A 23,509-nucleotide genomic window follows, 5' to 3' on the forward strand; every position below is an offset into this window, starting at 1 on the left:
CTGGTTTTACAGGTTCTTACTCCCCATTACAGCATCCAGTTGGCAGTGGTGTGTAAGAAAGATGTTGTCTATAGACTTTCCTGGTGGTCAACGGTTTGGACTCTGTGCTCTCACCGCTGAGGGCCTGGGTTCAATGCCTAGTCAGGGAACCAGATCCCATATGCTGCAACTGAAACAAGATCCTGAGGGCCACAACTAGAGATTTTGCATGCTGCCTGCATGCTACAACTAAGACCAGTCACACCCAAATAAATATGTTTGTTCGTTTGTTTGTTTTAAAAAAAGAAAGATGTAGCCCATACCAATTATTAAATGTTGTTAACAATCTGCCCGACTTCCCTTGTGAGGCTGGGTCCAGACACTCTTAGGACTGCTTCTCTTTCCTGGCAGTGGGAAGAACACGGGTCTTGCAGTAAGGCAGATGACAGAATTCTGAAACTAGTTGTTTCCCCATTTTGCAGGATTTTTACAAGGATTAAGTGAGGAAGTACTGGACCATTTAGTCTAGCCTGCCACCCAGAGGTATGCAATGCTCCTGTCTTTCCCTTCACCCTCCAGATTCAACACATTGATACCTTGGGACCTGCTGCTTGCACTCATTTGCGCAGTCTCATTTCACTCCATTGTGCCTCAGGAGAAGGTCCCACCAGCATTCTCAGTTCGAAAACTACTCCCTACCCCTGGGCACCAGGAGGAAAGTGTCCAAGGGACTAAGTGTCCAAAGGACTAAGACTGCAAATTCAGTGGCTTTCAGATTCATGCTTTTGAAACACTTTGTTCAAGTGAAATCGCTCTTGGAAACTTGGTATAAACAAAATAGGTTAAAAGGTCATTTTATTCACATTTATTTTATAAATTCACATCTATAATTGAATTTAATTCAATCTATAATTGAATGCAACCTATTAATATGACGTTTAACAAATAGATGCTTTGACGACACACATGAAAAATCTGGGGTTAGAGATGGCAGCTGCAAACTTACCAACCGCAGCGTTGAATTCTGCCTCTTGTTTTGATGGCATAGAATCAATAAAATTTCTATTCACACAGAAAATAAAAACCGCTGCTCATGATCTTCATGATTAATATAGGGCCAGACATACCTAACTGGACGTCCTTGGTGGCTCAGATGGTAAAGGATCTGCCTGCAATGCTGGAAACCCGGGTTCGATCCCTAGATCGGGAAGAAGGGAATGTTCTTGCCTGGAGAATTCCATGGACAGAAGAGCCTGGTGGGCTACAGTCCATGGGGTTGCAAAGAGTCGGACGTGACTGAGCGACTAACACACACATGCACACCTAAAAACCACCTATGACGCATCACGTGGGACAGCTACTCTGGTCCCCCTATTATCACACAAGCCGACATTTGAACGAAATCTGATCAGCATGTGCACCTGAGCCATGCCTGGACATCCTCTCAGAGTATCACATGTATGTGTGTAGTGATGAAACTTCTGTACGACTCTGAGTGATTAAAAAACAAATTCATGGGTGAATATAAATATATAAATACCACTGCTGAACTACATCCTTCTAGTCAATGACTAGAGAGACATTTAGGAGACATTACATGGGCACAGAAATGACAAAGGATTATACTAAGAACTGCACAAACATGAGTTACTTGGCAGCACAAGATAGGTTAATGTCTATCACTGAGCATACAGACTGTTCAGCCTCCGTGTTCTGCTTGCTGCAGATAGCCCTTCCTGATTTCCCAAGATTCAGATGAAATGTCTCTCAAGTCCTGCCTGGAGGAGGGCGCCCTCTTCCTCCTCTTCAGCTGCCTCTTCATCCTTTATTAGTGTCAGTAACTCTAAGAAGCCTGCCTGCGCCGGTGTTCTGTGGACTGCTCCAGCAAGGACCTGCTCCAGGCTCACTCCAAGTCTCCTCTCTCTACCAGTTTCTGTAGTAAAGGCTCCAGCCTTAGTTCCTAAGCAATTTTCTCCCTCCTTCTGGCAAGTGGTCAGGTATTTGACCTGCAACTCCCAGAGCCTGCAGGCATTCAGGAGTTGTGATTAAAGGATTGTTTATCTGGAGGACACGAAAGATACCGGATGCTGAGTCTCTGAAGCTCTCTAGCAATCGCCTTGTTTTTTCGACATCTTACAACTTTCATATCCTCATCTTTTGAGTAGTATGAAACAGCCAGGATTCAAACTCTTCTTCTGGCTCTGGAGGATCACTGCCTGAGAAAACTTTCAGTTTTTTGTATTTCAGGTGTTACAGAGCAGGCTGAAGAGCCTTATGGACTGCCTGTGCCAACAAAGGGGTCCGCATTCCTAGAATCACATCCTAGTCTAGATCAAAGGGTCGTTTCCATACGTAAGAGCTCTGGTAAACTTACCCAATGTCACGCCCTCCCCCTCTAAGAGTTCATTCAATCTGCTTAAAAATTAACTATCTGGGTCAGGGGACTTAAAGATCACTCTACAGGCACCCCTGCCTCCGGGTATCTCCTTAGGGATCAGAACATGACTTGTCTCCTCAGTAAGTCCTATTAAGGCTACATTCCTGATCTCGTCCCTCCGGGACATTCTCCCGAGGAGTCTGTACTCCCCCAAGGGGGCTACACCAGCTCAACAGATTTCTGCCACATCACAGGTCTGGGCGATGCCGGCAACCAACGGCGCTTTCCGCGAGTTCACATCCATCCCCCTACACCAGTCTCCTAAGAGCCTCAGCGTCATGGTGCCCCAAACAACAGATTTAAATTCCAATTTTTCCCACACCATTGACACCGCCGCAATTCACAGTATTCCTCCGCGGTACTACAGTTAAGTCTGGTTAACGTCCGGAGTTCCGACGAGCTGCGAGGACGAGGCAGTCAGGTCAGTTTGAAGGTGTCAATGAATGACCCTAGACTCGAGCCCGGAGAAGGCCCGCGCACCCGCGCCTGAGGCCAGCCCCACTGCGGCAAGCAGTCACCGGAGCCTCGGATCTAGCTGTCGGTGTCTGAGTCCATCGCCGGCAGCCGAGGCACCAGGGCCTGCTCGCGACGCTTCCCGGACCGCCAGGCCCGAGGAACGCGAGGGGCGGCCTCTTCTCCACTCGATGCACACCCAAAGGGGATAGCAGAGGCGCGCCGGGGAAACAGCTGACCGCCTGACGCTGCGGGGCTTTCCGCGAGGCGGAACAGCTGGGAGACCAGGGCCACGAGAGAAGCACCAGGGTGAAGCCTCGAGGGGGACTGAAGTGGCCAGGCTCGGACGGCCACCCACCAGAAGTGGGGATCTTTGCCACCACCCGCGCCTCGGCAACTTTAGCCAGTCAGACAGCTGGAGCCGATTGAGAGCGCTTGAGGAGGCGGTGCCGCGGCCTGACGTCACGGGGAGGGCCGGGTCTTTCGGGGGCGGGGCATGCGCGCTTCCGGCCCGAGCCGGAAGCCACGAGTGTGGCAGCATCCGGGACGGCGGGCAGGCGGGCCAACCCGGACAGGAGGTGAGACCCGGGACCTGCCCAGCTCTGCAGCCTCGGCCGGTGGCCGCTGCCCGGCACTGGGCTCTCGGCGCTGCAAGGCGGAGAGGCCCGGGTCTGGCGCCGCCTGCGCAGCCCTGGTCGCGGCCGGCGGCCCCTGCTGCGCGACAGGGGGCGGGGCCGGCTGCAGGGAAGGCCCAGGTGTCGGGGGAAGCCTCCCGGCTGGGCCGACCGACACAGGCTGGGGCTCGGGCAGCAGCGACGGGGGCCAGCCCCCCGCGTGACCGGCTGCAGTCACGCTGTGCTTAATCACACTTAGTCTTTGCTCCAGGCTGGCCGTGCTCACCATTCTCCCAGCCGGTGACCCCGGGGGATTTCTTTTATGGTGGCTTTTTCTCTGAAATGCCAAAGCCACCCAATTATTCAGAACTGAGTGACTCTTTAACGCTTGCCGTGGGAACAGGAAGATTTTCGGGACCACTGTAAGTGTTTAAGAGTTACTGTCTTAACTTGGGGGCTCCGACATAGGTTTGACTTGAAGAACTAAGCGTTCATGTCTGCAGCAATACTGTTAAATCAGAAAGTATTTGAACTGTTAACAGTGAAATGTTCCGTAGGAAATTAATTTAATTACAGTTTAAGGGGCGGTGTGCTGGACCTGTTTAAGTCAGATATAGTGATTTATCTGTGGGCTACAATAAAAAGCATGCTCAATATATAATTAAACTTTATCATATCTATTACATAAAACGACCTGTAAGTTGTTTACATTTCTTAATAGATGTAAATTTAGTTATTTAAAACCTCAAATGCGTTATGGGGTATTTTAGAGCTCATTGGGGGAAAAAAAGTTAAGTACATTTGGAATAGTTGCCATGACAGCATTACTAGACCCTAACTTGTTTCTAACTGGCAGGCACAGAGCATGGAGAATGATGAATTTCCGTCAGCGGATGGGATGGATCGGAGTGGGACTGTATCTATTAGCAAGTGCAGCAGCATTTTACTACGTTTTTGAAATAAATGAGACTTACAACAGGCTGGCCTTGGAACACATTCAACAGCACCCAGAGGAGCCCCTTGAAGGAACCACGTGGACACACTCCTTGAAAACTCGGTTGCTCTCCCTGCCTTTTTGGTTCTGGACAGTTGTTTTTCTGATACCTTACTTACAGATGTTTTTATTCCTTTACTCTTGTACAAGAGCTGACCCCAAAACGGTGGGCTATTGTATTATTCCCATATGCTTGGCAGTTATATGCAATCGCCACCAAGCATTTGTCAAGGCTTCTAATCAGATCAGCAGACTACAACTGATTGACACATAAAATCCGTCATCATCTTTTCCTTACAAGTACAAAACTGCCAGTATGATATGGAGCCTGATCACAAGACTGCAGTTTCTTCACAGATCTCAGGAAGTTGTGGTGGGGCAGAAGCTTTTTAAAGAATGTGGCTAGGGGGCTAACTTTATCTGAATAATGAGTTTTTAGGTAAAGACTGAGAATCAGTACTACAAAATCATGTGGATGACTTCAGATTTTGGAAGTAAAATTTTATCTGTTATTTGCATTCCTTAGAAACTTGAATAAGTACCTGGACTCATATTTTTATTTTACTGTGCAACATAGTGATAATTCAGAAAATTTTCCTTTGGGGAAAAATGAATATGAACATTTCCATTGTGCTTAATGTAAAAAGGTCCAAACATGGTCATAAAATTTAAATTTTATACAATTACTTGGCTTGCTTTAAAATTCTTCAAACTAAAACACCAGTTCATCCCATTGTAGCTAAGGCAGTATGCTCGTTTGCTATCAGCTTGTGAGAAATTGGTATGAAATTATTGAGGTGATGGGTGTCTTGAGAAGCAAAATGTGATCTTCCTTTTGGTAATGCTACGGGTGCTGTTCATTAGCTAGAATTATTAATGCAATTAAAAAAAAACCTACTTGGGAAAAGACTAAATGTTTGAAAGCTGAGTAATCTAACACATAGAAAATGGAAACAAGGTGTTCAATGAAAGCAGTCCAGTCCCTGTCAGATGTGTGCTATCTAAACGATGCTCTCAAGTCACCATCCCTCTGATTTTCTTTTCTGCCTAAAGTCTAGTCTTCAGGCGATAGGTTAACTGCATGGAGATGTGATCCCTGTACTGCCTCTTGGATTTGTACTCACTACCTCATGTCTGGTAACAATACAGATAACTGAAAAATGGAAAACTAGATTTTAGGAATTTTTTTTTCTTTTTTTTCTGGGTGAGATCAAGATATATTTTTATAGTTATGTCATCAATACCAGAGAAATGTTGTACACTGATTTTTAATAAGAATCGTAACATTTTTTGGTGCTTCTCTTGGGCTCTAAGAGCTTTAACGTGAATCAACTCTTGTAGTCCTCCAACAGCCCTATGAGATAACAGTTATTATCATCCAGATTTTACAGGTAAGGACAGTGAGCTGAAGTTCTGTAACTTGCTGAAGGTCACATAGCCAAGAAGCAAAGCCAAAGCCTAACCCGGCATCTGATGCCTTTATTCCTAATCCCTGAGCTGTAGGGCTTCTCACAGATGACAGATGTTTCAGCACTGGGTACTGTCTGCCTAACCATGCTAATAAATGGAAAAGAACTGAAGAAAGGTTTTTCTCAATTTGTATGAGCTACTGAAAACCAAAGTCTTCAAGCAGCTTTAAGTCAGGTTTGACCAGAATGGAAGGCTGGGCATTCCATAGGAAGCTTTTACTTGAAAGATTAAGCAGGTGTCCTTGGCACAATCAGATTCTTCTCCAGTAGTCTCATTTCTCTCCTTTACTACTTCCAAAGGTCTAGTTACTGAAATGTTTTTTTGCTACAGGACACTGATACACTGAGTCTTCAAATTAAGTAACAGTTTGAAATACATGTTTTTGCAAGGGACAGGTAACCAAATCACTTGCATCTTTTGAGTGCTTACTAGAAGTATGCATGGCTGCAGGCAGATTCCTGAGACATACAGATTCTGCTGCATGAGAGTTCTATGATGCAAGTATGTGTTGGGACTAGTACCACCTTACAGAAGAGGAAAATGAGGCAGCCTGAGGCACACAGAATTAATAACTTGTTGGTCACACTGCTAGTGGAAGAGCCAGGATTTGAACCCAGGATATCTGGCTTCAAATCTCCAGCTATATCATTCTACTATACTGCTTATCAAAAAAAGGACATAATTTAAGAAAAGTCATTGCATAGTTTCTTGTTTTATTTGATTTGTCCTGAGGCAGTGCTAGTTTGGAAATCGTTTAAGAACATTATTTCCATCACTTTTTGTTTTACAAATGATGTAATGAAAGGTTTGTGAGTTTGCTATTTGTCTTGTAAAGTAGTAATTCCGTATTTTATTGAGGGAGACTTTCTTAGACTTAAAATTCTAGTAAACTCTCCCACATACTGCAACTAGAGAGTAGCCCGTTTGCTGCAACTAGAGAAAAGTCCATGCAGCAACTGAAGACCCTGCACAGCCAAAAATAAAGTCATTAAAAAAAACAACACTACAGTTTTAAAGGGAAAAATGTGATTCCCTTAGAATTTGATTCTACTTCAAACAAAGCTTTCGAAAACTAATACAATTATGTAAAGTTTAAAAAAAAAAAAACACTTTACATGAATAAACATATTTAACCCTTGCAAAAAAAAAAAAAAAGCTTTTCTTTGGGGAAGTGGAATCAAAGTGCTCTGAAGTGACAGCACCCAGAGAATAATCAAACCTGCATGTTTGTTCACCATGAGTTGTGTTAAAGTCTGTTAAAATTATCTACTGTTGATTTCCTTCTTGATGGATTTAATGTTCTCAATCTCTCTAAAACACTGGCAGAAAAGGTTATCACAATACCACGTCTTGTTTTTGCATCAAATAAGTGCCATACTTTATAAGTTCTCCAATATGTTTATAATGTTCTACATAATTCTAGACCATGGTTGGGAATCATCATGCATTGATATTTTTGTTTTGATCTACGGCAGTGAGTGGGTCTTGAACTCTGTCTGATATTATAATCACTCAAGGAAATAAAAAAAACTGCAAACCTCATATAAACAATGCCAGGGTCCCTTCCCAGCTATCAATCCCTGGGAGAGGGGCCAAGGTAATCATGTTTTGAGAGCTCTTCAAGCAAGTCTGTTAGGGTTGAGAGTCACTGGGCTGGAGTGTTGTTGTTTTCTTTCTTTCTTTTGGGCCAGGGGTTTTTATGCACCATGAAGCCTCAACTGTTAAGTCACTGAGAGCTCTCTCTGGAACAGCGTTTGTAACAAACATTTCATGGTAGGCTCAAGCCAGCTGTTTGAATTCTGCAAATCTTTAAAAAGGTGTCTATATATTCTTTTTCAACATATTTTTTCCCAAGGTTTAAATACACTTGTTACAAGGGGCCCTACTGAGCAGTCTTATAAACTAATATGTGTGGTCCTGGGATATCAGCCATGGAGAGAGGTCATGAAGGTCAGATGCAGAAGGTCACTGTAACTGAAGGCCAAGTTCTAGGGGAGGTCAGCCAGTAATGCAGCAGACATGATCAGTTCAGGCTGGGGGTGGTGAGGTCACAGATAAAGGAGAGGACTCCTGCTTCTTGTAGTTCTCCAGGTGTGGCCAAGGCCCAGCGCCAGGCAGGAGGAAACAGGAAGCAGGAGGTGAGCCCAGTGGTAACATCCACGGTCCTGAGCTGCTCCTGTAGTGGTTTGGAATGGATCTGGGCGTGGGGCACTGGGAGCTGCAGGCCGGGCATGTCAGGACCCTCAGTGGCAGGGACGTCAGTGTAGACAGGACCACACCAGGTAGACTGCAGACAGCTGCCAGCCCCAGCTCACGGTGGGGAACGAGGTGTCTGTATTTCCTGATTCCTGTTGTCCAATTTATCCTGAATATACTTGTCAGGTTTTTGTCTCTGACTCTATCAAAGTCGCTCTCTTGTCAACAGGTTGCCAGTCATTTACATATAACTAAACCCAGTGGTCAAGTCTGTCTTCAAATTACGTTTTTTGGCCATGCCATTCCCTGGGGGAATCTTGGTTCCCTAACCAGGGACTGAACCCACACCCTTGGCACTGAAAGCATGGAATCCTAACCACTGGACCACCAGGGAACTCCCCCTCAAATTACTTTTGGACACAGTCCCTTGTCCTTGAAGTATTTTCTTCTGTTGGCTTCTGGAACAGTACTGCTCAATAGAATTTTAGTGATGATGGAAATGTCCTCTATCTGTCCTGTCCCTGTCAACAGCCAGAAGCCACATGAAATGAGGCCTTGAGATGCGGCTAGTGTGACTGACGAACTGAATTTTACATTTTAATTCAACAGCCACATGTGGCTAAATAGCCCAATTCTAGATACTTTTCTATTAGTCTTCTGCCTCACCAGCTTTTCCTATGCCCTTTGCTGGTTCCTCTTTGGGGCATCTACTCAATTTCTAAGACATAGCATGCCCACGTTCTCTTTTCTACTCCCTTGTCATCTTATCCAGGCTCATGGCTTTAAAACTCAAATTTCTTTCCTGAGCTCCAGTCTTGAATAGCTAACCACCTACCTGATATTTACTAAGGTATCTTACCAGGCACCTGCAATTTAACCTATTTAAAGATAAGCTGCTGATCTCTCCAACCACCAGAATCTGCTCAAGTCCCCTACAAGCCTACTATTAAACACGTGGTGAGGGATCATTTAAAAATGTTACTCTTCTCAAAAATCCTTCCATAGTTTCCCTTCTCAGAATAAAAGTCAAAGTCCTTAATGTGGCACACAAAGTTCTAAGTGGCCCCTGACTTCATCTTCTACCACCCCCCTCCATCCCTTGCTCCATGCCACCCACACTGGTCTTCTTGTTGATTCTAGAACAAGCCAGAAAAACATGTTTCAGGGCCTCTGGGCTCAGTGTACCTTCTGCTTGAATGCTCAGCTCTGACCAGCTCCATCATGTTCTTTAGACCTCTGTTCAACTGTCAGCTTAGTGAGGCTGCCTCTGACCACCCTATTTAAAATCAACCATCCGCCTCCCCTGCTTTTCTCCTGAGCACTTCCCATCATATGACATGTTACACATTTTGTCAGAATCTAAATTCCATAAGGGCAGGCACTTGTCTGTTCATGTCATGCAGCCTATGCCCAGAACAGTGCCTGGCACATAGTAGGTGCCTAGTGATTACTTACTACATGAATGATTTTTACTGCCACTCGACAACTCTCACTAGGCTACAAAACAATCTACTTCACTCTCCAGAGAGAAAAAAGATTAAGGTTATTGACTGCATGGGTTTCCCTGGTGGCTCAGATGGTAAAGAACCTGCCTGCAATGCAGGAGACCCGGGTTCGATCCCTGGCTCGGGAAGATCCCCTGGAGAAGGAAATGGCTTCCCCTGCCAGTATTCTTGCTTGGAGAATTCCATGGACAGAGGAGCCTGGCAGGCTACAGTCTATGGTATCACAGAGTGGGACACTACTGTGGGACTACCACTTTCCAAACAAAAACAAAGTACATGGCATAATGTGTCACGTGTTCTAGGTAACTTTGGTTATTAAGCTCTTTCAGGTTTCAGCATGTGGGGATAATCTCTTTTTAAGGCCAAGATTAAAATGAGTCTCCCAATTTAGTTTTGCCAACAATTCTTGTGATGTTGGCTATCTTGGCATTTTTCTTACTGATGCAAGAAAATCAAAGACCACATTCACAAACAAGGTTTTCAGAGTCACCACTTAGAAGTTCTTTAATTACAATCATGAAGACAATGGTTTCCTAAACCACCAAACAAATGCAGCAAGTATCTTGACAACATCTTAAAGCTACAGAAGACATCTTCAGCACTCTGGTATCAGCGGGCAATATCTTGGCCCTAAATTAAAGCACTCACTTAAACTAGTAATGGTGCCTCTAGAAGTTACTTCTATTCCCAGCAGAATTTTGGCATGAGAGTAAATTTCTATTTAAAACTGTACCTAATAGCTTTGTGCTGCTCCAATGTGAGCTGCTACTTTTTAAAAGATATAAATAGAGGCTTACTGTCTAGCATTCACTGTTTCCTGGGCCATGCCTTTAAATAGAGCAATTCTGATCCCAAAGGTCACCTGAGAACTGGAATAGTTACAGTTAACACTGGGAAATTCTTTTTATATTTTGAGAATAATGCACTTGCTAGAGGGTTACAGCTTTTTATATAGTTGTAATGGACTGTATAAACGCACCAATGCAATGGACATGAACTCTGGCAAACTCCAGGAGATGGTGAGGCACAGGGAGGCCTAGCATGCTACAGTCCATGGGGTTGCAAAGAGTCAGACACGACTGAACAATAGAGGGTTACAGCTAGGCCCATCAGTTTTAGAAATACCTCCTTTTTTTTATTAAAGTTACCCTATCTCATACTTAGCCCAGCTCTCCTAACCTCTTTAGAAACTGCCTTCTACTCCCCTTCTGACATAACAGTAGTCAGATGGGAAATGTGGACATTCTTAAGCCTGGATTGCTTAATTTCTGGCCTGAATTATTTACACAACAACGTTTTAAACTGTTAACATGGCTCAACTGCCCTTATTTAAAAGCACAGGGGCATATGACCCAGCAATCCCACTGCCTGGCATACACACCAAGGAAACCAGAATTGAAAGAGACACGTGTACCCCAATGTTCATCGCAGCACTGTTTACAATAGCCAGGACATGGAAGCAACCCAGATGTCCATCAGCAGATGAATGAATAAGAAAGCTGTGGTACATAAACACAATGGAATATTACTCAGCTATTAAAAAGAATGCATTTGAATCAGTTCTAATGATATGGATGAAACTGGAGTTTATTATACAGAGTGAAGTCAGAAAGAAAAACACCAATACAGTATATTAACACATACATATGGAATTTAGAAAGATGGTAACAATGACCCTATATGTGAGACAGCAGAAGAGACACAGATGTAAAGAACAGACTTTTGGACTCTGTGGGAGAAGGCGAGGGTGGGATGATTTGAGAGAATAGCATTGAAACATGTGTATTACCATATGTGAAATAGATCTCCAGTCTAGCTTCGATGCCTGAGACAGGGCACTCAGGGCTGGTGTATTGGGATGACCCTGAGGGATGGAATGGGGAGGGAAGTGGGAGGGGGGTTCAGGATGGGGGACATATGTACACCCATGGCTGATTCATGTTAATGTATGGCAAAAACCAGTACAATACTGTAAAGTAATTAGCCTCCAATTAAAATAAATGAATTTTTAAAAAAAGCATGGGGGGCTTCCCTGGTGGCTCAGTGGTAAAGAATCTGTCCAGGAGACATGGATTTGATTTCTGATCTGGGAAGAGCCCACGTGCTGTGAAGCAACAAAGACTGGGAGCCACAACTGCTGTACCCGCCTAGCCTAGAGCCCACGCTCTGCACCAAGAGAAACCACCACAGTGAGAAGCCCGTGTGCCACACTAGGCAGCACCCCTCCCCCATCACTGCAGCTAAAGACACCCCACGCGGCAATGAAGATCCAGCACAGCCAAAAAACAATAATAATAAAAAAAACTGGATTTTTTTAAAGCATGATTTCCCCCCCTGCTTTTGTGGAAAAATATGTAGCACATGCTTTCTTTCTTTTTTAAAAATATTTGGCTGCACTGGGTCTTCATTGCTGCACAGGCTTTTCTCTAGCTGCTGCAAGCAGGGGCTACTCTTTGGTTGCGGTGCTCAGGCTTCTCACTGCAGTGGCTTCTCTTTTGCAAAGCAGGGACTCTAGGGTGCATGGGCTTCAGTAGTTGCAGTTCTCGGGCTCTAGAACATAGGCTCAATACTTACGGCACATGGGATTAATTGCTCTGAGGTATGGGGGATCCTCCCAGACCAGGGATCAAACTCATGTCTCCTGCATTGGCAGGCAAAAATGCAAAGAGAACAAGAGGATACAATGAAAAATCTCCCTCTCACTCCCAACCCCATCTCCCTCTTCCCAGATGCAGTCCGACTCTCCTTTCAGAGATACTATATGTGTATCTAGCCAGTACTCTCCACTAGAAGCATTCTACACACTGTTGTGTATTTTGCTAAGTTTTCCTTTAGCATCATATCCTGGAGATGGATCCTTAACAACACATGGTCTTTTTTTTTAATGGCTGCACAGAATTATTGTACTGAAATGCTTCTACTTTAATTAACTAGGGTCTTCTGCTGATAAAACATTTAGGTTGTTTATAATCTGCTGTTCTGGAGAAGGAAATGGTAACCCACTCCAGTGTTCTTGTCGGGGAAAATCCCATGGACAGAGGAGCCTGGCGGGTTACAGTCCATGGCATTGCAAGAGATGGACATGACTTATTGACTAAACCACCACTACCAATCCTGTTACCAAGAATAATGTTGCAATCAATTATCTTGTAAATGTATCTGTGTATATGTATGCTATTATCCATAGGATAAATTCTATCACTGAAATTGCTGATAGAGCAATTGCTGATAGGGCCCAAGAGCACCACATCTTTAAATTTTGAGAGTCAACTTGACTTATAAGGAGCTTATACCAATTTACACTCTCACCACCAGCATCTTATAGATTTCACACCCTTTCCAGCTCAATATTGCATCAAAACTTTTGACCTTTCAGTCTGAAAAGTAAAAAAATGATACTGCGTTGTGGTTTTAATTTTCATTTATTTGAAGTGAAATTTCTATTGTCTTTCTGACTGGTACACGTGAGAGCTATAAAAGGCATATTAGTTCTTGGTCATTTCTGTTGAAAACACTAAATACTTTACTCTACTTAACCTCATTTACAGAATGTTCAGAAATGTTTACCACCATATAAATACAGAGGATGAGATGGCTAACCCTAACCCTAACCCTCTTCATCACCGACTTGCTGCATGTGAGTCTGAGTGAACTCCGGGAGTTGGTGATGGACAGGGAGGCCTGGCGTGCTGCGATTCACGGGGTCGCAAAGAGTCGGACACGACTGAGCGACTGAACTGAATTGAACTGAAATGTATTTATTAATCTTTTCTATCACAGTGTTTGGATTTCTTAAAGTCTTGCTTAGGTATCCTTACTCACTCTGATACTATTAAAAAAAAAAAACTTAGTCCATTTTCTTTTAGTACTTTTTGTGTTTTTTTAAATATTATTTTATACTCTAAATCTTGAATCTACCTGAAATTATGTTCAAAGTAGTGAGAAAAGAACCCAACTTTATCACAAAAACCAACTTGTTTCTCATTTGTTATTTTACAAATATCCTCCAATTTCTCTAATAATTTTACATGCTAATCTTACTATATACTTAAATATGCAAGACGAAATCACAAAATGACCATAATTTCCCCAAACAATGTTAATTTATTTGTAACTACCATAGTGACATAACTGCAAACTCTAGTACAGTTTTACTCAGTGGTGCTCAGACGCCCACCAGGGTAAGTTCAAACAGGAATTTCCTGTAATCGTTTTATCACAGCATAGTGGTTGAAAGTGAGTTAGAAAGCCTGTGTTTTCAGGATGTTTTGTGTATGCGCCTTACTGCAGTATGTTATCATATCTTATACGTTATCATATCACTTACTGCAGCATGTTAGTGTATCATAAAAAATGATACACTATATTTGTAAAATGAATTAATTATACTGAGGAACAGGTGTAACTTCAATAGGCTAAATAGGATCTAGATTAAACTACCACAAAATAAACCAAGAGCCACAGATGTCTCCAACCGATTGTCCCATTTGGAAGAAAACATAAACTCTATTTTCTTAAAAATACAAGTCTTCTCAATAAAAGTTTTTCAAAAATTGAGCAGCTTGAAGAAATAATTCTAATAGAGTATACTTCATAACATGAGGGAGTCAGTACAGGGGGCTAGGTTCCACAGAAAGACAGTATGAGGCCTAACATCTCAGAAGCCAAGAAAGTTCTGCTGGAGGAAATGTTTGTTCAAACTTCCTAACTAATATTGTAGCCAAGCAACAGCAACCTATTATAAAACAGTAAAAGTTCTTGTCCTTGGTCACAGAACTTTACTGGAAGTATTTCTTAATGTGACACAAAAGCACTTACTTTTAGAACACACATCTATTTGTATATGCCCATGTATTTCACATTTAGAACTCCATGTTTCATATTTTAAAAGATTATCTCAGTCTAGCATCCAGATTATTTTTAGGTAGGACTGTGGGGTTGACTTTCTTGTATGAAAGTAAAGTTGCAGAGCTGTTTCAGACATTAACTGTGTCCTGTGCGTCTGTGGCTATCGTTATTACCTTTGAAAGGCAGCAGATTAGAAAATCGGCAAGGCATCTCTCTTATACTGGTTCTTCAAACTAGCCCCTCACACCTTCAAAACCTTTTTTGTCATACATGTGGCTCACTTATGAAGACAGTATTAGAATCAGAAAAAGATCCATCAGACTTATAACCCAGACCTCCAAACACCAGACCTCAAGCATGAATATCTTGGTATTTCTTTTTTATAAACATATTTACTAAACAAAGGAGATAAAATATTCAGGAGCAAAGTTCAGGTATTACTTTAAAACTATGAACTATTTTAATTTCACAGGTTAAGTTATTATTATTATTTTTTAAATTATTTATTTATTTAATTTGGCTGTGCCAGGTCTTAGTTGCAGCACTCGGGATATTTAGTTGCAGCATGTGGGATCTAGTTCCCTGACCAGGGATTGAACCAGGCCCCGTGCATTGGGAGCTTGGAGTCTTAACCACTGGATCACCAGGGAAGTCCCAAGTTTTTTTAAGGAACGTATAAAGATAAAAGATTATTGTAAATCAGTAACTGACCTGAAGTTCCAATAGTAGAGACATATCACAAACTAAACAAACAAGGTAATTTCTGACCATTTAAAACTTTTTCTAGTTGGTACTGTTTTAATTACATAAGAGTACTTGGTAGAAGCCTGATGTTCCAACTAAAACAATACTTTAAACATATAAAAAGGTGTGTAAATTCAATTTCTTTAATACCATGTACTTTGTAAGCTACAGATTTCAGAATGTGTAACTGCAAAAGTACTATGATAATCTTTTAAAGGCTGTGTGTATAACCCAGCTCTGCCAGTAAGTTCTGTAACTCAAGGAAAATATCTAAGATTCAATTCATCTCTGAGTAAATCATATCATCTTTAAGGTTACTTCCAACTTAAAATTCTGTGACTATTTGTGTTTCAATAGGTACCTGTTACTTGATTTTATTCCCTGTAGTTTAGCTATGAAAATGAATCAGGAAACATTTATATGTGTAGTAAATGAAAAATACCTTAGTCTCTCTGACAAGCAGAAAAGGAATACACACACACACACATTTTAGGAATATATACATATATGTATTTAAAGGATCTGATAGTTCCTTGTTAAGCAAAATCAAAGTCTGACTACAGAATGACATGAAATATCTTAAGTTATAGTCAACACAGAAGTTGCTTACCTAAAGACTTACACGTGTGTTAACATAAACAGCATTATCACCAGCATAAAAGCACACCCCAGTTTGACTCTCTTAAGGTACAAGTTAAACATCTATCTGTTGAGTGGTATCATCTCCAGAAGTCTGTATATTGAGTTCAGGTGTGGATTCAAGGTTTTCTTGGGTATCTCTCAAGGGCTCTCCTTCCCTTCAGTATTTCTCACTATTCCCATTTTCCTTCTACTTACATGGAATTGCCATTCTTAAATTTAAATTAATTAACTAACACATTTATTTGGCTGCACCAGGTCTTAGTTGTGGCACGTGCAGAATCTTCATTTCATCATGCTGGGTCTTTGGTTGTGGCATGCAAACTCTAGCTGCAGCATGCAGGATCTAGTTCCCCGACCAGGGAAGGAACCTAGGCCCCCTGCATTGGGAATGCAGAGTCTTAGCCACTTCACCACCAAGGAAGCACCTGCCATTTTTAAATTTAACACCTCATTTTCATCACTTGTTCATGTCAGTTCCTTGAAATGTTATTGTCCATAAACCTTGACATATATTTTCATAACAGAAGCAGAAGCTAAAACATGTAGACACCACACAATTTAATCCAACGGGTATTTAAACAGTATTAAGTAAGAATTCAGTTGCCAACTTACTGGATATTATACATTATTAAATGTCTATTTTATTTCCATGATCTGAAACTGACTTCTCACTCAAGAAAAGGGATTCATTTCTATGCATTTATGTCTTTCTTTGATGAAAACAGAAGAAAAGTTTCCTCTTTGACAAAACTGTCCCAGGGGAAAAAAACAAACACTTTCCAAATTAGAGCACAAGTCTTCCTTAAATGTCAGTGTGTGGTAAATAAAAAATGGTAGCAGTCTTTTAAATTTCATAAAAGCTAGTTAAGATGGTGTTTTTTGCCGTTTTGCAGATGGTCCATCTGAATTAGTTCTGTTATCAGTGTTATTTTCATCTTCTGAATCATCTTCATCATCACCTTTTAAAACAAATATTTGTTGTATGACAATATGTTCAGTGGTTGAAAGAAATATAGATAGCTAAAATGGTTGATAATGAGATCATTTCACTTCAGGGATTAATAAAACAATGCACATATCAAATTAGCAATATGTACAGTTAAAAAGACTGCAGAAATTATGATTAAAACCTTTCCCTTCTATCACCTTTTTTTGGAGATATAATTCATACACCATAAAATTCACTTTCAAAGTGTACAGATTATTGATTTAGATAGTCACTAGGTTATAAAACCATCATCACTAATTCTAGAATACATTTCATCTTCCAAGAAAGAAATCTCATACCAATTAGCAGTCACTTCCCCTTCCTGGGTTGGGAAGATCCAATGGAGAAGGGTTAGGCTACCCACTCCAATATTCTTGGGATTTCTTTGTGGCTCAGTTGGTAAAGAATCCAACTGCATTGCCGGAGACCTGGATTCTATCCCTGGGTTGGGAAGATCCCCTGGAGAAGGGAAAGGGTACCCACTCCAGTATTCTGGCCTGGAGAATCCCATGGACTGTATAGTCCATGTTGTTGCAAAGAGTCGGACACAACTGAGTGACTTTCACTTTCGCTTCCCATTCCCCTTAGCCTTTGGCGATCACTAATCTACTTTTCTCATTTAACTTATATGCAGAGTGTATCATGAGAAATGCTAGGCTGGATGAAGCACAAGCTGGAATCAAGACTGCTGGGAGAAATATCAATAACCTCAGATATGCAGATGACACCACCCTTATAGCAGAAGAGAAGAGGAACTAAAGAGCCTCTTGATGAAGGTGAAATAGGAGAGTGAAAAAGCTGGCTTAAAACTCAACATTCAAAAAATGAAGATCATGGCATCCAGTCCCATCACTCCATGACAAATAGATGAGGAAACAATGTAAAGTGAGACTTTAATTTCTTGGGCTCCAAAATCACTGCAGATGATGACTGCAGCCGTGAAATTAAAAGATGCTTGTTCCTTGGAAGGAAAGCTATGACAAACCTAGACAGCATATTAAAAAGCAGAGACATCACTTTGACAACAAGGTCTATATAGTCAAAGCGATGGTTTTTCCAGTAGTCATGTATGGATGTAAGAGTTATAAAGAAGGCTGAGTGTCAAAGAATTGATGCTTTTCATTGTGGTGTTGGAGAAGACTCTTGAGAGTCCCTTGGACTGCAAGATATGAAACCAGTCAATCCTAAAGGAAATCAACCCTGAATATTCATTGGAAGGACTGATGCTAGGCTCCAATACTCTGGCCACCTGATGCGAAGAGCTGACTCATTGGAAAAGACCCTGATACTGGGAAAGATAGAAGGCAGGAGGAGAAGGGGACAACAGAGGATGAGATGGTTGGATGGCATCATCGACTCAATGGACATGAATTTGATAAAATTCCAGGAGTTGGTGATGGACAGGGAGGCCTGGCGTGCTTCGGTCCAAGGAGTCGCAAAGAGTTGGACACGAGTGAGCGATTGAAAAACAACAAAAGTCTATTTTCTTACCCCTCAGCTTTGTCTGTTCTGGACATTTCATATAAATGAATCAAAATATATGGCCTTTTGTGTCTGCCTTCTTTCACTTATGCTTTCAAAGTTCATTCACATTGTATAGCATTTATCAATACTTCGTTCCTTTTTGTTGCTGAGGAATATTCCACTGTATGGATGGATACACATTTTGTATACCCACTCATAAGATGATGGATATTTGTGTTATTTCTACTTTTTAGCTATTATCAATGATGCAGCTATGAACACATGCGCATTTGTTTTTATGGGAACATTTTTCCAGCTGTCTTGGGAGAACTTGGAGTGGAACTAAGAATCTCTAGGACTAGAATTGTTGGGTCGAATGATAATTTTACATTTAACTTTTCTGAGGAACTATCAAAGTGTTTTCCAAAGAAGGTACCCCATTTTACGTTTCCACCAGCAACGTATGAGGGCTCCAATTTCTTCACATCCTAGTCAAAACACGTGTTACTGTTCTTTATAGCCTTCCTGGTGGGTATGACACGCTATGTTATTGTGGCTTTGATTCGCCTTTCTCTAAAAGCCAGTGATGTTCAGCATCATGTGCTTATTGGCCATTTGTATATCTTATTTGGAGCACTGTCTCTTCAAGTTTTCTGCACACCTGGCAACTGGATTGTCTTTTTTGGTCACTATGATGATAATTTTTTCAACTGAAGTATAGCTGACCCACAACACTGTTAGTACCAGGTGTACACCACCATGACTCAGTATTTCTGTACATACAAAATGATCGCCATTTGTCATTTTAGTATTGCATTCTATCACTTTTGTAATATTTACATTTAAAAAATTTTGTACTTGTTAATTGAGATATGATTTATATAAGATAAAATTCATCATTTTAATCTCTATCACTTTTTTTTTTCCTGGGCTGCACCACAGGGCATGAGGGATCTTAGTTCCCCAACCAGGGATCAAACCCGTGCTTCCTGCAGTGGAAGCATATAGTCTTAACCAGTGGACCGCCAGGGAAGTCCCTCTACCATTTTCAACAAAGGAAGTTCAAGCTGAAACACTTTGGGGACTTTGTTAAACATACAAAAGCATGTCCTCTTGTATGAAGATATTACTGACCCACTATTAGCAGAAAAGGTAGAAGTTATTTTTCCAGCAAGCCATTTTTTAAATGGCTCCATCTATACTTGTCCTTATTCCAATGACAGCATTTTCAACAGTTTAGAGAGGATCTTTTGGAGCCAAGAACCAGGACCTCATGCTAATGGAAACAATCTACTGTTTGAAATTCACATAATATTCTGAGTTGGTTCCATCATATTATCTGGCACTATCAAGATGTAAACAAGATGGAAAGAAAAGGAAAGTACAGTACAGTTTAAGCTCCTCTACAGAGGAGTTACACCTTCATGATCACAGCCTTGTCATGGTGAAGGGGCTTGCGTTATTCAATGAAGCTGCGAGCCATGCTGCACAGTGCCACCCAAGATGGATGTGTCATAGTGAAGAATTCTGATAAAACATGGTCCACTGGAGAAGGAAATGCCAATCCACTCCAGTATTCTTGCCCAGAGAACCCCATGGACAGTATGAAAAGGCAAAAAGATGACACTTGAAGGCAATTACTAATAGCCCCAGAAAGAATGAAGCAGCTGGGCTAAAGCGGGAATGATGCTCAGCTGTGGATGTGTCTGGTGGTGAAAGTAAAGTCTGATGTTGTAAAGAACAATATTGTATAGAAACCAGGAATGTTTGGAAGGTAAACTGGACACAGTCAAGTAGGAAATGACAAGAGTGAACATCGACATTTTAGGAATCAGGAACTAAAATGGACGGGAATGGGTGAATTTAATTCAGATGACCATTATATCTACTACTGTGGTCAAGAATCCTTTGGAAAGAAATGAAGTAGCCCTCATAGTCAACAAAAGAGTCTGAAATGCAGTACTTGGGTGCAATCTCAAAAACGACAGAATGCTCTCGGTTCGTTTCCAAGGCAAACCAGTCAACATCACAGTAATCCAAGTCGATGTCTCAACCACTGATGCTGAAGAAGCTAAAGTTGACTGGTTGTATGAAGACCTACAACTTCTAGAACTAATATCAAAAATGATGTCCTTTTCATCATAGGGGACTGGAATGTAAAAGCAGGAAGTCAAGAGATACCTGGAGAAACAGGCAAGTTTGGCCTTGGAGTACAAAATGAAGCAGGGCAAAGGTTAAGAGTACTGTCAAGAGAACATGCTGGTCGTAGCAAACACCTTTTTCCAATACCCCAAGAGATGCCTCTACACATGGACATCACTATATGGTCAATACTGAAATCAGACTGATTATGTTCTTTGCAACTTTAGATGGAGAAGCTCCACACAGTCATGATCTGGAGCTGACTGTGGCTCATATCATAAACTCCTTATTATAAAATTCATGCTTAAATGGAAGAAAGTAGGGAAAAATCACTAGGCCATTCAAGTATGACCTATATGAAATCCCTTATGATTATACAGTGGAGGTGACAAATAGATTCAAGCAATGAGATTTGCAGACAGAGTGCCTGAAGAACTATGGATGGAGGTTTGTGACACTGTGCAGTAGGCAGTGACCAAAACCATTCCAAAGTAAAAGGAAAATGCAAGAAGGTAAAGTGGTTGTCCAAGGAGGCTTTACAAAGAGCTGAGGAAAGAAGACAGGTGAAAAGCAAGGGAGAAAGAGAAAGATATACCCTTCTGAATGCAGAGTTCCAAAGAATATTAAGGAGAGATAAGAAAGCCTTCTTAATGAACAATGCAAAGAAACAGAAAATAACAGAATGGGAAAGACAGATCTCTTCAAGAAAATTGGAGACACCAAGGGAACATTTCATGCAAAGATGGGCACGATAAAAGGACAGAAATGATAAGGACCTAACAGAAGCAGAAGAGATTAAGAGGTGGCAAGACTACACAGAAGAACTATACAAGAAAAGTTTTAATGACACGGATAACTACAATGGTGTGGTCACTCACCTAGAGCTGGATATCCTGGAGTCAAGTGGACCTTAGGACTACGAACAAACCTAATGGAGGTGATGAAACTCCAGCTGAGCTATTTAGAATCCTAAAAGATGATGCTGTTTGACATGTCAGCAAATCTGGAAAACTCAGCAGTGGCCAGAGAACTGGAAAAAGTCAGTTTTTATTCCAATCCCAAAACCGTATGCGGGTCAAGAAGCAACAGTTAGAACTAGACAGGAAACAACAAACTTGTTCAAAATTGGGAAGGGAGTACATCAAAGCTATATATTGTCACTCTGCTTATTCCAAGCTGGAGAAAGCACAAGCTGGAATCAAGAGTGCCAGGAGAAATATCAATAACATCAGATACACAAATAACAGGACCTTAATAGCAGAAAGTGAAGAGGAACTAAAGAGACTCTTGATGAAGCTGAGAGGAGAGTGAAGAAGCTGGCTTAAAACTCAACACTCAAAGACAAAGATCATGGCACCTAGTCCCATCACTTCATGACAAATAGAAGGGGAAAAAGTGGAAGCAGTGACAGATTTTATTTTCTTGGGCTCCAAAATCACTGCAGACAGTGACTGTAGCCATGAAATTAAGACACTTGATCCTTGGAAGGAAACCTATGACAAACCTAGACAGTGTATTAAAAGCAGAGACATCACTCTGATGACAAAAGTCTGTATAGTCAAAGCTATGGTTTTTCCAGTAGTCATGTAGAGATGTGAGGGTTGGTCCATAAAGAAGGCTGAGTGCCGAAGAATTGATGCTTTTGAACTGTGGTACTGGAGAAGACTCTTGAGGGTCCCTTGGATGACAAGGAGATGAAATCTGTTAATCCTAAAGGAAATCAACCCTGAATATTCATTGGATGGACTGATGCTGAAGCTGAAGCTCCAATAATTTGGCCACCTGATGTAAAGAGCTGACTCACTGGAAAAGACTGCTGCTAGGAAAGATTGAGGGCAGAAGGAGAAGGGGGAGACAAAGGATGAGATGGCTGGATGGCACTGCAGTTTAAATGTACATGAATTTGAGCAAACTCTGGGAGACAGAGAAGGACAGAGAAGCCTGGTGTGCTACAGTCCATGGAGTTGCAGCGTTGGACACAACTGAGTGACTGAACCTCAACAACGACAACAGGGGAAGTAACCCCTAATTCCAATATTTAGTTCTTAGGTTCTTCACCTCAGGGTATTCAAGACAAGACTTAAGAATACAGTTAAATTTTCCATTTCTGCTTTCAAACTGCACCTACCACATTGGGAAATGAAAGGAGTGCCTGACAGTGAAGCCTTTTTCATCTGAAATCTATTCCAATCTTCAGAACCTGTTCCTATTCTGTAATAGATGGCAGTCTTCCAAACATATTTGTAAATTCACACCTGGGAAAATTCCTTTCCATCCATCTAAGCCCAGCTTAGAAGTCATGCTCTCTCTGAAGCCTTCTTGGGTTCTCCAGGTTTGCAATAGTTACAGAGAAGTCTAGGGTCATTCCTTCTACTCTTTAATGTTTGTCTGTCTAACCTCCCACAGAGTTCCACAAGAACAGGAACTGAGTCGCATTCACTTCATTCTTTCTCCAGAGTTCAGCCCAGGGACTGGCACAGGGCCGTAGGCGTTCAGTACTTTTTTGTGTGACATAAATGAAAAGAGAATCGTGAAAAGCAGTCCTGCTAAATGAGTCCAGGTACCGCCCAAATTTGGCGAAAACAGCTAAAATTTTTAATTTGGAATTCTTCCCCCAAGGCTCACCTTCTCCAAGTTTGTCGCTCTACACAGGTTCCCTGAGGAAATTTCTCCCACTTTGGGCGCCCCTGCCCGCCCTCCTGTCGCTCCCAGAACCGTCTCAGAGCTCACCGTCCAAGGCCTCGTCGGGAGCCGCCGTCACCCGGTCCTGTGCTTCCTGCTGTACCTGAGAGCCGAAGAGCTCAGTCACCAGCTCCCTCATCTGAGCCACACCGGACAACAAGCTCTGGAAAGGGTCGGTGACGCCCGGCGCCTCACAGGGCACCCGTAGCTGCTGTCGCCGCCCTTCCAGTCCGATGTACTCGCCCAACAGCTCCATAGCGACCGCTACGCTTCAGGAGCGCGCCACAATGAGGCGCCACCGGAAACGGAAACCAGCCCGCCGCGGGCGCAGGCGCGGAGAAGGGACAGGCT

At 42.1% G+C, this 23,509-nt stretch overlaps 2 protein-coding genes across 3 annotated transcripts; one reads left to right on the forward strand and one right to left on the reverse strand.

Moving 5' to 3' along the window:
• The first annotated feature begins 3,375 nt into the window (after nucleotides 1-3,375).
• On the forward strand, nucleotides 3,376-5,163 carry LYSET (lysosomal enzyme trafficking factor). 2 transcript variants are annotated; one of them, XM_070358459.1, is made up of 2 exons: nucleotides 3,376-3,447; nucleotides 4,340-5,163. In XM_070358459.1, the coding sequence occupies exon 2, from the start codon at nucleotides 4,356-4,358 to the stop codon at nucleotides 4,749-4,751; it is 396 nt and encodes a 131-aa protein (XP_070214560.1). In that variant the 5' UTR covers nucleotides 3,376-3,447; nucleotides 4,340-4,355; the 3' UTR covers nucleotides 4,752-5,163. The 2 variants fall into 2 exon arrangements, with proteins under 2 accessions (XP_070214560.1, XP_070214561.1); XM_070358460.1 differs by having other exon boundaries at nucleotides 3,393-3,905.
• A 10,564-nt stretch (nucleotides 5,164-15,727) lies between these two features.
• Nucleotides 15,728-23,478, reverse strand: GON7 (GON7 subunit of KEOPS complex). Its single transcript, XM_070357876.1, has 2 exons — nucleotides 23,207-23,478; nucleotides 15,728-16,841 (listed from the first exon to the last, which is right to left on the reverse strand). The coding sequence occupies exons 1-2, from the start codon at nucleotides 23,412-23,414 to the stop codon at nucleotides 16,747-16,749; spliced, it is 303 nt and encodes a 100-aa protein (XP_070213977.1). The 5' UTR covers nucleotides 23,415-23,478; the 3' UTR covers nucleotides 15,728-16,746.
• Between the last annotated feature and the right edge of the window lie 31 nt (nucleotides 23,479-23,509).

The sequence above is a fragment of the Bos mutus genome, chromosome 21, assembly GCF_027580195.1.
Source record: "Bos mutus isolate GX-2022 chromosome 21, NWIPB_WYAK_1.1, whole genome shotgun sequence".
Classification (NCBI taxonomy): domain Eukaryota; kingdom Metazoa; phylum Chordata; class Mammalia; order Artiodactyla; family Bovidae; genus Bos; species Bos mutus.